General features: G+C 40.3%; 1 protein-coding gene across 1 annotated transcript; it reads left to right on the top strand.

Moving 5' to 3' along the window:
- The first annotated feature begins 284 nt into the window (after window positions 1-284).
- LOC139216286 (myosin phosphatase Rho-interacting protein-like) lies at window positions 285-13,553 on the top strand. The gene is made up of 10 exons (XM_070847376.1): window positions 285-475; window positions 2,648-2,725; window positions 2,842-2,907; window positions 3,295-3,446; window positions 3,553-3,637; window positions 4,910-5,084; window positions 6,349-6,544; window positions 8,268-8,382; window positions 12,876-13,015; window positions 13,433-13,553. The coding sequence occupies exons 1-10, from the start codon at window positions 350-352 to the stop codon at window positions 13,551-13,553; spliced, it is 1,254 nt and encodes a 417-aa protein (XP_070703477.1). The 5' UTR covers window positions 285-349.
- The last annotated feature ends 79 nt before the right edge of the window (window positions 13,554-13,632 follow it).

Genomic DNA, 13,632 nt, shown 5'->3' on the forward strand with positions numbered 1-13,632 from the left:
ATGATGTATGTATATTTATATAATGATGTATATTATTTATTCATTTTTATTTACATTGAAAATGGTCTAAGTTTCAAAGTAACCTGACCTGTATAGTGTCTTTCTATTTTTGTTTATTAAACTTGTGGTTGTTCAAACTATTGGTTGTTTTATTTTGTAGGTTGTGACCGGATGTTGTACCGTCAGATGACACGCCCATGACGACCGCAGGCAGCACAGAGCGCTCGCGCTGTGTTTGACAGATGTTAGTCCGGAACAAACCGCCTCAGTCGATGCCGGAGGAGAGCAGGAGGAGAGCGGACTGTGCTCGGATCATTCACCGGCGGAGGAGAGCCACGCTGACCGAAACATGTCGGGGGAAAAGACGTCCAATCCGTGTAACAAGTTCCAAGCTAACATTTTTAATAAAAGCAAATGTCAGAACTGCTTCAAGTCGCGGGAGCTGCATCTGTTGAACGACCGTGACATGGAGCAGGTAAGGTTGACGATAAACTAACACTTGAATGTGACAGTTAGCGAAGCTTTCATTTCAGCTGCAGGACAGTTTGACCCTGAAAGTAGGCGCAGCTACATCGGGTTTTCATGTACTGGTCAAGTTTGAGATATTTGGCTGTTTTACAACCATAACATGTCTTCTTTACGAAAGAAAAAGTCCAGTAAATCAATTCTAGGTGCTTATTTTACTGCACTTTGTCTGTTTGCTTCATATCTTTTAGGGCCATTTTCACTCTCTGAGCCACAAATCTCCACTTCACTAACACTTCCATTAAGCTTCCCAGCTTTATTCTATGTATATTCTGAAGGATTTAGTCTCATGTATGTGACATTTTATTCATAAAAGCATGTTTTTTATGGCTGTTGACAGTATTTTCTGATTGAAACAGTGATAAAAAAAAAAAAAGATATCACACATTTGCTCTGTAAAAAGCTTTTGCTCTAATGTGTCAACAAAATGAAACAAGGATTTTGAACAAGGCTTCATCCAGTGTGCAGCTTTCTCCTCCTGTATGGATATTATGGGTGGATATTAGTGCATATTGAATTGGATAATGCACCATTTGCACATTTAAACTATTTAAACTAATTTCACGTGATAAAAGCTTCATGGTGTTATATTAGTTCTTTTTTCACCTGTTCACCTGTAGTGTCCTCATGTGGTCATCATGGTTTCACCATGGTTTGCTGTTAGCATCCTAAACTGACCAGCTGCTTGCTAATTTTCTTCAACTGACGTCAAATCATATTTATTCAACTTTTAGGTCCGAAAACATAGAAAATGAGACTATGTTGAATGGTTTAATTTTAGCTGCTGCTCTGTGTTGTAAAGCTGTGGAGGCCCGTTTCTGCCAAGGGAAAAAAAGAAAAACCCTGTAAATCATTGTAAAGTGTAACTTTGTCAGAATAAAAAAAACTGTCAGACCGTCTGTGCAGAGATCAGCTTTCAATTGAATTTAAATATACCAGATTTGAGACAGTTGAATGTTTATTTTTACTGCATATATGACAAATAATGAATCTTCCAAATGACCCTTCCATCCACATGTTAGTAGCTGGCAAACATTTCAGCAGAACAGAAATAGTGTTCGTGCAGGTCTGTCATGCGGAGGTGATGCAAGCAGACGATCATGATGGCTTCCTACATGCCTCACATTGTTAGAATATGTTATTACTCACTGTCCCCCTGCCTGGTTTCACTGTGCCCTGTAATTTCAATGCTGTTGCTCAACCTGCAAACACTACACATGGTATTACTCCGACACAGTCAACCGTGTTCACAGAGAAAAGCTGTTGATTATCTTTTTGCTGTTTTTAACATGTAAGCAGACTCTAAGTGCATATTGCTTTGATGGAGAAGCATAAAAGTCAGCAATGTTTCTGGTGTGTGTGCGCATTTTCCCGCTCCATTTGGAGACATCTGGCAACGCAAAGCTGCATTTGTTTTCTTTGTTTTTTTGCCAAAAGCATAAATACATAAATCAATCGGCCAAAATAGACAGTGTTTCCAAAGATATAGTACATGCAGAATTGAAACTATTAGTTGATGAATCTATGAGTCAATCTCAAGAAAATCAACTGTTTTAAGGTATTTTTCAAGCAAAAAGATGCAACGAATCCTCTTCATACAGCTACTGAGATGTGAGAATTTGCTGCTTCCTTTATTTTATATAAAAGTGAAAGTGTTATCTCTTCTTATTTTGTCTGACAAATAGTCCAAACTCCAATTTGAAGGTGTCACCTTGGGCCTAGGGAATTTGTTATTGTGAGAAAATGTGTGTTTGAAATTTTTGGATATTTAATTGACCAATGGGCAGATAATGAAGAATCAGAATTGATAATGAAAATAATCATGCAGATATTTCATGTGTGTGTTCTGGTGTTTTGTATTTGTAATTGTAAATGTTGGGAAAGGAAATATATTTTCCTTTCAGATTTAAGGTTTGCCATAATGGTGCTTTCATGAGCAGTCATCTAAATTAGAAAAGCAGCTTTCCAAAATTGGAGGTAGTACTTAAACACAGGACAGTTTAGCATAGACTCAAGTGTTGTTTAAACTGCATACAATAGTACGTAGATCACAGCCTGCGCTTCAACAACTCAGAGGCTAAAAGCTAACTATTCACTTTCCACTTTCCCCCATGACCTACAGGCAAAACCCATCTATGGAGGCTGGCTGTGTTTGGCTCCTGAGGGGACAGACTTCGACAACCCGATGCAGAGGTCAAGGGTAGGACATGGTGAAACTGAGAGGAAATTCATACACATATTCCAGTTCCTTAGTGTGACTTTTTCCTCAAGAAAAATGCAGCTGTAGTGATTTATTTTTTTGTGTCTAAATGGCAGAAATGGCAGCGGCGCTTCTTTATCCTGTATGAACATGGAAGTCTGAGCTTTGCCCTGGATGAACTGGTAGGAAACTGCCCAAACAGAGAATACATTTTAACAAACATATACATAAGGTAGCAGTGTACAGTAAATCCTGCTTTATATGTACATCTGCATTTACAGTACATTGGGATCAAGCCGGCATCTTTATGCCAGATGTCGTGTGCAGAACCACAGCAGATGATTTGGGCTTAGCCTGTCCTCTAATGCACACATCCCCCTCTCTCTGTGATCCCCACAAATCTCATTCGCTCATCTCTTAACACCACAAACTACTCTCTGTTTACTCTCTGTCATTCACGTGCATTCTCTCATGTGTAATCCTAGCAACACAATGTCACTGAGAACCAGTTTTGTAAGAAACTCTCCAATATTTACCAGAATAATTGAGATGCTCTGATTCTCCTCCAGCGGAGCACTTTGCCACAGGGGACGGTGAACATGAATCTGTGCACAGACATCACTGATGCAGAGCCCAGGACGGGCCAAAGAAATGCTCTCTGCATTGTCACGCCGGAGCAGGAAATATTCATCCGTGGTGACAATAAAGAAATCATTAATGGGTCAGTTTAAAACCATAGAGAAGTTAAAGGAGCACTAAGTAACACGGCTCCCTATATCCCACCTAACTAATGTCTTATCTCTGTTGTTTTTATCTTTTGTCACCAGGTGGAGTGAGCAGCTGGCCGTCTTCCTGCGGACTAACAAGCAGAATCAGAAGAAAAAACGCAAAGTGGAACCTGTTGCCGCCCAGGTAGCGAAGCAAATATCCATCAACTACATCATTAGTACATGTTTAATCACACATTGTATTTTTCCTGCTGTAGGGCCAGATGATGCTGCAATACTTTGATTACTCAACTGTTGGTCTGATGTGCAGTAGATATTCATGGCCCTCAGAGGATGAGTCCTGTGGTTTTTAACTTTTTTTTTTCATTTCACTCTGCAGCCATGCTAGCAGCTGTGTGAGGCTGTTCTTAGTGCATTGTTCCTTAAGTTGTTCAGCAGGAACCATGTTCACCACCTTAGTTGAACGTGTTAACACTTGCGAATTAGCAGTAAACACAAAGCACAGATGAGGGTGATGGGGTTGTCATTAGTTTTGCAGATATTTGGTCATAAATCAGTATTGGACATGGTTAATGTTTTACCTGATAATGGTGCTAGAAGTAAATTAGGTACTGCCAAGGTTTTTACCGTTCATCCTGATGCGCATGAGCATGGAGGTTGATATCAAAATTCAGGGAATCCATTCAGTAGTTGTTGAGAAATTTCACTCAGAACCACAAATGTCAACCTACAGGTGGCACCACAAGAAAAGTCAGAGGATCAACAAAGTCAGTAGGATTCATCCTCAGGTTACCATGAATATCAATGTACAAAACATCGTGGCAATCTGTCCAGGAGCTGTTGAGCTGTTTCAGTTAAGACCAAAATGGTGGACCAAGGGCCTGATAGACATTTCTATCCCTAAAGCACTAAAGCTGCTAGCATGGCTGAAAGCGTCAAACTTTCCTGAGAAGTTTGCTGTGAAAGTTTTGTTTGAAAAGTGACTTATACGATAAATTGATTATCGATGTAGCCAATTATTTTTCTGTTGATCTGCTAATTGATTAATGGTCCATTTGCATCTCATTTCACTTTTTAAATTGAATATTTTTGGTTTTGGGCTGTTGATTGGATAAAACAAGATGTCACTTTGGGCTCTATGAAATCGAAATGTTTTTTTTCTGATATTCTATAAACTAAACAACTAATCAGTTAATTGATAAAATAATCAAGATATTAATCAATAATGAAAATAGTTGCAGCCCTAATAGCAATTAAAAGATACAAGGCCACATTTAAATATGAATTAATGTGCAGTATTTCAACAGTTTGTGATGTTGATAAATACATCTACAGTATATCTGACTACATTAGTGCATCATGTTTGTACACTGCTTAGAAATGCTAAATGAAGGGAGGTGGTGGTAAAGTAAAAATAAATAGAATACAAACAAATCGTTCTTCATCAAAACATTAGGAACCCAGTCCAGCAAAGATGGCTGCAACTGATCCAAGCTTTCCATCCTTGGAGAGCGCTTCAGAGTCCGGCTTCAGTCGGTGGCAGGAAGAGCAGCGAGGAAGGGGACCAGGTGTAACCCCCATGTGGACTGTCACAGACACAGATCCCCCCGGCCCTGAGCAGACCCCTGCAGGTGCACCAGAAGCAAAACACACACACATATACTCCACACACGCATATCCAGGCTTTCAAGTCTGTCAGCCAATGGCAGCCACTTCCTGTCCCCTCGTACTGTCCTAACATCCTGCAGATGTTCACACACTCACAGCCTCTTATTTATACATTTCAGTTAACCCTTGTTTAACCAGGCATGTTGACCGAGTACTGATGTGTAATCATGGGAACAGAGCTGGAGGAGTTTTAACAGGAAGCAGAGTTACATAAACAAAGACAGAAACACACTGTGAGATGTGCAGGAAAACTTGTGTCTCTAACCTTCAGGCATCATAAAAGCCAAGCATGATCCATAAAAGACCTCTTAAACAAGTCCTAATAGGCACGATGACGGGCACAGGACCGGTATTGCTCCTTACCGGAGCTCTGTTCTAGGACAGAGTGGACAGCAGCACCCATCTGGCGTCAGACTTATTGCAGGGTCTGGAAAGGTCCCGTAATAAAGGCCTGGATTAACTCCTGCTGACTTTGCCTATAGGCTGCTTCATTAGAGTGATGGAGGTTATACACAAGGGACCCTCTCAGAGCCAGACAGGGAGGCTGTCTAATGAATGATACTCTGTCAGGATTCCCTCTCGTCATTGAATTCCTGGACCATCATTGAATTCTTTAAGGTGATTTCCAAACAGAAGTCGGTCAGTATCTGAAAAAAGGGGCTATGGTGTATATGTTTTCCAGTTTATTTCAGGCATCCATTACATTTGATCATGTTTTTGTAGCAGCCTTAGTTAAGTGTTAGATTTATACTGACTCCCATTTCCTTGTCCTGTATTTGTCACATTAAGTCATCTACCAACCATCAATTTATTGATTTTTAGTAATGATTTGTCTTTTGTGTTTGTGTGTGAATGTTACCATTACCATAACAAGTTTGAATATTAAACCACATCAAATCACTTACTGTTGTATCCTCACACCTAGAAAAACTGATTAGCTGCCTCATTTGTATTGCATTCATAAAATGTTACCAAGGAAAACAATGGAGGTTTTATGCCAGTGGCTGCAGTGTGAGCCCTGACAGTGTTGTGTGATTTAAAAAAGAATGATTTCATGGAGCTTGGCTGCTGGCCGTGTAAAAAAGAGTCAGGGTTATGAGGCAAAGAGACATTCAATCTCACATGCTTTATAAACAAAGACAGCTGCTTCAGACACAACTTAAATCAAACTGTGCTCCTGCTCTCGGTATATCTAATGGACCCATTTTGTGTTGTGTTTTTATCCAGGCAATGCATCTACCTACCTGTGCCCGGTCTCCAGGGACTCGATGACCTTGGACAGTAGTTTCAGTAGCACAGTTGGCTCCTTGGACTTGGTAGCCAATGGAAGCACCAACTCTGGCAGTAACAACCAGCTAGCTGAGTCAAACAACATCCAAACATCAGCAAAGCAAAGCAACAAGAACCAGAACCAGGACAAAAGGTTAGAAATGAAGTGGGGAAAGATTAGCAATTTCCAGCCAATTTTGTTGATAATATGTGTAAATAGTTATTTAATACATCAGCTGTCTGGTGTTTATTTTCATATGTTTGCATGTATTCTGTGAGTAACAGCCGTTTAAAGTGCCTTGGCAGTGGAAAGGGGGGTAAATGTGCAAGCAATTAGCACAAAGGACATCCAATGCCTCTCCGCTTCCCCCCAGTATAAAGCTGAACAGCCATCACACACCGCTAAACACCAGATCAAAGGCTCACGCTCTACCCCTCCATTAGAGATCTGACTGCCGCATTTTTATATTTAGCTTAGAGAAACCCTCCCATTTTGTGCCCCAGCAGCACGTAAGCTGGTCATGTGAGGAGAATACATGTAATTTCTTCACTCATTGCCTTTTTGGGAAACAAAAACACAAAATACTTATGCCCCCCAAATAAGGGCAGAAATTCCAAAACGCTTGTGTAATTAGATATCTGCTGCATTGTTTCTCAGGACCTTAATGCTGACTGTCTGCCCGCCTGTCAGAGGAGGCGGACTTCAGCTTAAAGCTCAGTTCGAGGGCACAAGTCTGTCTGCACCCACCAGAGCCAGATCAGGCACTAAAACATCAAGTTTTTTAATGCACTGAAAGTTACAAAATAATTTAGCTTAACAGTAAATGTTAGCCTTGACACGAATGAGTTCAACATGTGTTGTAGGGGTGAGCGATATAGCCAGAATCTTCAGTCACAGTATATGGAATTTTATATTGCCCAACACTGATGTGATGTTTCATGTTTATACAGACTGATCAGATTCTAAAGGGGAAGTTTTCAATGGTAGTAGGAACTTAAAAACTTCCATCGTTGTTATTTGACAATATCGCAACATTGACGTCTCTTTTTAGCAAAGAAGCTAACAAATATGCTTGCAAGAGCAAGGTGAAAACAATCTAGCAAGCCAACGAAACCTCTAGATAATAAGGAATCACTTCAACTGAACTGAATGGATAACTTTTATTTGGTGGTGCAATGAGTGCAAATGATATTTTTATGTCACTTACACCTCTTGCTTGCATACTTTCTGAATTTAGATACGAACTGAAACATTTGTTAGCAAAATGGAATATTTCAACAACTATTGGTTGAATTGCCATGTCATTTTTACGGACATTCATGGTCTCCAGAGGATGGATTGTACTGACTTTGGTTATCCGCTGAGGTTTTTTTTTAGTGCCACCATCAGGTCAAAATTTCAGTTTGTCCAATGTTTGTATGACCAAATACCAGCAGAACCAATAGCATTCCCATCAGCCTCAGCAATACCTTGCTTACTGCTAATTAGCAAATGATACCATATTTACACGGCAAACTAAGATGGTGAACGTGATAAACGTTAGCATGTCGCTGTGAGCTTGTTAGCAGTAATTCGTACTCTACTTCTACACAAAACACCTCTGACAGCAGTGGGAAGGATGTCGGCTCTTATTTAGTCTCTCAACAGTAAGAATAGCAGTGGTGACACAGAAAGATGTGGACTTCACTGAGTGTTCTCTGGGCTCTTTTCTGCTGCACAGGTGCTGCTTGGAGTCTATTATCAAGCTGTCATCCTCAGTGTTACGCTGCTGGAAATGATGTCAGAACCACGTGTGTTAGCGGGGTCAGGGAAGCTACACATGCATACTGTGTGTTTGTCTCAGGTGAAGCTTTTCACTAATTAGTTTGTTTTCCAGCCGTGTCAGCCCGGCAGAGAGGCTTCTGGGATTGGAGGCTGCAGAGAAAGAGCAGGAGGACCTGGCAGCCGTTTCCAGACAGGGCAGGAGTGAGGCTCGCACAAACAAGCGAGAGGTAACCACACCAAGTACACATTTAATGCTACCATTTACCTTCGACACTACACTGGTCGAACTACACTCACTGTATTCGTGTCCAAATCACTTCGTATAATGCAGGATTCTAAATGGTATGTATAGCCTTTGGGTAACTACACCCATGTGTTATGGAGAACTGGATACAGCATTCAAAGATGCCGCTCCATTATTTGCTATCCAAGTTGCTCCCAGGACAGTACAGCTGTAACCATTAATCGATTTATCGCTAACTATTTTTATGTTGGCATTATTGGTTGGAGTAATTAAAAAAAACGTTCAAATCTAAGCACACACATTCAAGGTTTTTTTTATGCACAATATGTGTTTTGTTGAAATAATCACCTGTATTAACATCATACGCCAACAAGAACCCATAGATGAACTCTGTCTCCGTTGTTTGTTTAATATAAAAAAATTGAAATCACCAAAATTGGGCATACATGGTTTTCATTGAGCATTAATAATATGTGATCCCTCCTTGTCCTGGGTCTGTCATGGAGTCTCCTGGATGTGCCACCTTCAATTTAAGTCATCCATCAATTTAAGTGTTGTGTTTTTGCCAACCACGAATGGATGCCACCAGATATTGCTCAAGCAACTTTCGATTCACCATAGCAAGATGTATGATGTATACTTTCCACATGTTTCTCAAGGCGGCCGCGGGTCCTCAAAAAGTTTTAGAAAGTCTTAAATTCACAGTTACTAATAAAAGGCCTTGAAATGTATTAAATAGTCTTAAATTCTATTTGAGAAGGTTTTAGATATTCATTCATTGACAATTATTCAAACAATCATCCAACTCCACCAATATTTGGGCAAAAGACGAGCTGTCAGACAACTGTAGTGATCATTGAGGAGAAATCACATTTCACGTTGATAAATGTATTTGGACAAATGTTCTTCTACTCAACAAGTTATTGTCATTTTGCCATACAGATCATTTTGAACTGAATGAATATGTATTCGTACAGCTATATTTTCACATTTGGCGTTTTTCAATTAAACAGTGATGTTAAGTCATAAAAAGTCTTAAATTCAACTTGCCGATCCACGTAGACGCCCTGTTCCCGCATGCTTCATGTCAAACTATGCCTTTAATGATGAACTGGGCCAACACTGGCCTGTTTATCATGAGGTGGTGGATTGTCAGCATGATCAGCAGCAAGCGATACTACTGTGGACACAGTGTTTACTATGGAGCTGATTTATGTTACAGGCTGTCGTGGGCAAGTCCTTCCCTTGAATCAATTTTATCTTGGGTTTTATTTAACAGTGTTCAGGTACTATGATTTAGGGCTTGAGGCTGGCATCATTCTGGGGAAAAACTATGAATAATTTATTAATAGTTTGACAAGAAAATTCTCATCACAAGCTCCAATTTAATCAATGTTTCTTCCTCTGTGGATTAAGTTCCTCATCCATCTTTCAAGATTTTTTAGGAATATAAATGCAGATGTTTACTTACAAGCAGGTTCAATCCCTCATCTTCCACACAGGTGAAGTACAGCACCGGCTTTAGTTAGTTTATTTCGACAAAACGAGGTAAATGGAAGTTAAATAAAGGGCCAACCAAACAAATTAAGACAGAAGAAAAAAGTATGATGAATTGCAATGTAATAATTAGTTATTGTCAAATAATAACTTGCTTGGAGGTAAAAGAGACAGAGTAAGTTGAAGTAGTTTTGTTTGGATAGGGGATGTCTGACATGAAGGGGTGATGTCACGTTGTGTGTAAATACCTGATATCCATTAGTCTAAAAGAACCTTGCCCATTTTTATGTGAGAAAAACACAGAAAAAAACATAAAACCCTAAATATCCCATGTGAAATGACTATTAAAATGATTACAAACGCATTTCCTGACTGTGTTTGCTAGCTACCATATGACCACAATAACCAGCAATAAAAATGCTGATTAAGCTCTCGTGGGTTAGTCATGATTAAGGCCAGTCACTGCATCCAGATGTACTCAACCTGTGCTGGGCTGGACCGGTTTGAACATGACTCACACAACCAGGTGTCATGCAGAGAAAGACGTCACTTTAACAGTGAAGATCTGACTGGATGGAGTAAATTTCTTGAATTATCAGAAAACCAATGAGTGTGAACATGACGGGCCCTGATTGATTCAAGCCTTGTGCGTCGCAGCGGCCTCTCACTTGGTTCGTCTTGGCTGCTGAAAAGAAGCTGATGAGACTTTGGCATGAAACCTGTAGACGAGTCAATCATGCTGTGCCAAGGCATGTGCTCCCTCCAGTGTGAGTGGGTGCATGTGTCAGCAGGTGGGAGAGAAGCGGTGATTCATTCAGAGCTGCATTTTGTTTGTGAACAGAACTGGTTTTTATGCCCTGAAGGCTTTCAAGCCGCCTCCTGTTGCGTGTTGTAATCAGGGAGACAACATTCCTTTTCCAGACTTTTTCCAGGGATCCTATGGAAAACAAGATACAGTGTAATGTTGGGAGACGTAACTCTCAAGGACTCATTCTGAGAATGTCAGTGCTTTGCTGATAAACTGCAGAATTACATGACGGCTCATATTTAATGAACTTGAAAAAATTCTTGGCAGGCCCCAAGTAGTGTTGCCATTTGCAGCTCCTGTCTCAGTGCACATCTGTTGTGAATGATTGTCACTGCGTGTTGTGGTGGCAAACTAGTGATTAAGAAGGTGAGTAAACAAGTGCCTGTCAGTGTGTGACTGTATCAACAAAACCCAAATATGAAGCATAAACAGTCAGCAGGACTGATTAGTGGATTAATCTGCTATCTGTGGGCTTAATTCAGATGTTCTAGTCTCACGAAAGTGGCCCACTAGTAGCTGTGCTCCACAGCAGACAGGTGTTTCATAAAGGTGGCTCAGAAATGCAAATAAACTGAGCCCGGCTTGACCCGTTTCAAAAAGCCAACTCACTGCTGAAGTCAGACTTGGTCTATTTCATGACGCTGAGACATCAGGCACTGATCACATCAATTCACAGTGAAGAAAACGGACATGTAAAGTCCAAACTGCAACGTGCCACAAAGCAGCACGTAATTCGGAGAGCTAAAAAAAACAGACAAAATCACTGACAAATAAAGCAATAGAGAACGTAGCAAACTCAGACTCTGTTTCAGAACTAGAGATGAGCTGAAGTCAGATGTGCTCCTCTGTTATCCCAGTTTGTCGCATTTAATCATTATATTGTGGGTTCAAATCCCTTGTGAAAGATGTCAACTTTTTTGTATAATTAGAACTGAAATTTAAATATGCAACTTATCATTAAACAACTTTGACATATCATTTAGGGCCCCGGCCATGTAATTTATTTTACAGTAAGACCAGAAAATAATTCGCCTTTGTTCCACGCTAAATTGTGTATCAGTTGGATTGTTTTATTTGGTTTTTACAAGTGACAATAATACAACTTTTTTTTTTTTTATAATTTTATAGAGAGAAGAAGTGGTGAAAACATTTCTTACAATGTAGCTACCACTATGGGTGAAAGATGTTTTTGAGCTTTATTTAAATTTGTGTATTTAAAAACACGTCTGGAATGTTAACTGGAATATGTGGATATTTTAGAATGAAAGCTATGACCTTTATTACACAATTAAGCAAATCTCATGTCAATATGTGACGTAGAGGAACCTTGCGGGAGGCACTGTAGAAAAACACAGTTTCAGTCTGTCATGAATATAAGTGTAACTCTGAAGTGAAGCTAAGCCTGAAAACTAGCCAGAACGAGACCAGGCTAGTCTGGACAGATACATGTTAACTAAGGTGAAACCTTTTTTAAACTTCCTTCATGAAACAGAATTTGCTGAAGATAAGCCTGACTCACTTGAAGAAGCCTAGTTTAGCTGGTGATCTTACATCATGACACATCATCGTCAACTTTGTGATGCCAGCGCCAGAATCCAGGATCACCAACGTTAAGTAACCCAAAGAGAGCCAGACTAGGTGAAACTACAAGCCCCAGGACTGACTTCATGTCCACAGGAGTCTGAGCTCACCGCTGATGTAAAACATGATGCCACAAGTTCTCTAGTGGTTTGATTGTGGCAATGGCTTTGTTCGATTTTGCTGTAATATTTTATTCTGTGTTATAGCTGGTCCCCGGTGGCCAGGAACCTCATAGTTTTGTCTCAACATGTCTGTTTTCCTCTCTGTGAATTGACATGATCAGTGCTTGATGTTTCAGGTCTGCAGCAGCTCTGAGTTATGAAACAGTTTATTCCTTGTTTATTTTTTTTGAATGATCCGATTTTAAGAAACAGCCCTCAGTAGTCAAAGCTGATGTAGAAAACAACAGTAAAAGTGTAATCACAGTACATTTATTTTGACAGTGATGACACAGATGGTCATCACTGTGGCGGCTGTTAATCTTTAATTAAACACACAGCCTCTTTCCAGAGGATTTTCCTTTTAAATACACCAGCAGTGCTTTTTGTCCAACGTGATGATTTTTGTGTCTTTGGGTGCATTTGTTTTAGCAGCCAGGAGAAGGTCAAAAGAGCCTGTCCGGAGTTCATTCAGGCCTCAGAGCTGAGATTCCCAAGACCACCTCCTCTTTCTCCCCCCACAGCTTTGGGAGGCTTCTTCACAAAACAGAGGACAGGCTCTGTCTGCAGCAGTCAGTGATTGTTTGGGCAGAAAAAAAAGATCCAGCTCGCTGTGTTCCTCCGTGTGTTGGGTCCTTGGATCGTTTTCAGTGTAAATGCCAGAAAAGAAAAACAAAGAATGTTTTGTAACGATTAAAGTGTTCATTTTTTCCTGTTAAAGTGGTTATATAAGAGGGAAGAATGAATCTTTTGAATAGCAGAGGCTGACGTAAACAAAAAACGAACCCTTTTTTCATTAAATGCTGTGTAATCCAGACGTGAAAGGGGCTCCAATACGTGCTGGTGAAGCAGCATGAAACCTGACCAGAAGAATTGGGAATTTTGCTCACACTCGCTTTTTTAGGCTTTGCAGCATCATTTTGAAATATAAGACAAAAAGCTGCAGAGTATCAGGGATTATGTCTAAAACCTTTTCATGCATTCCGTAGTGAAAATGCAGTCATCCATGTGCAGTTCACTGGCAATGTGAGTAAGAGTTTAACAGGCAGTGTAGAGAAGCCTGTTGGGCTCCCCGCGGTGCTCTACAGCAGGCCTAATCCTTACAGCTGACATCTCTGCCAAGGATCCAGACTATTGGTTACTCTGCTTGATGGAATGCTGGCTGCACATATAAACTGCCACCGTCCTG

The sequence above is a fragment of the Pempheris klunzingeri genome, chromosome 17 (assembly GCF_042242105.1).
Source record: "Pempheris klunzingeri isolate RE-2024b chromosome 17, fPemKlu1.hap1, whole genome shotgun sequence".
Lineage (NCBI taxonomy): Eukaryota > Metazoa > Chordata > Actinopteri > Acropomatiformes > Pempheridae > Pempheris > Pempheris klunzingeri.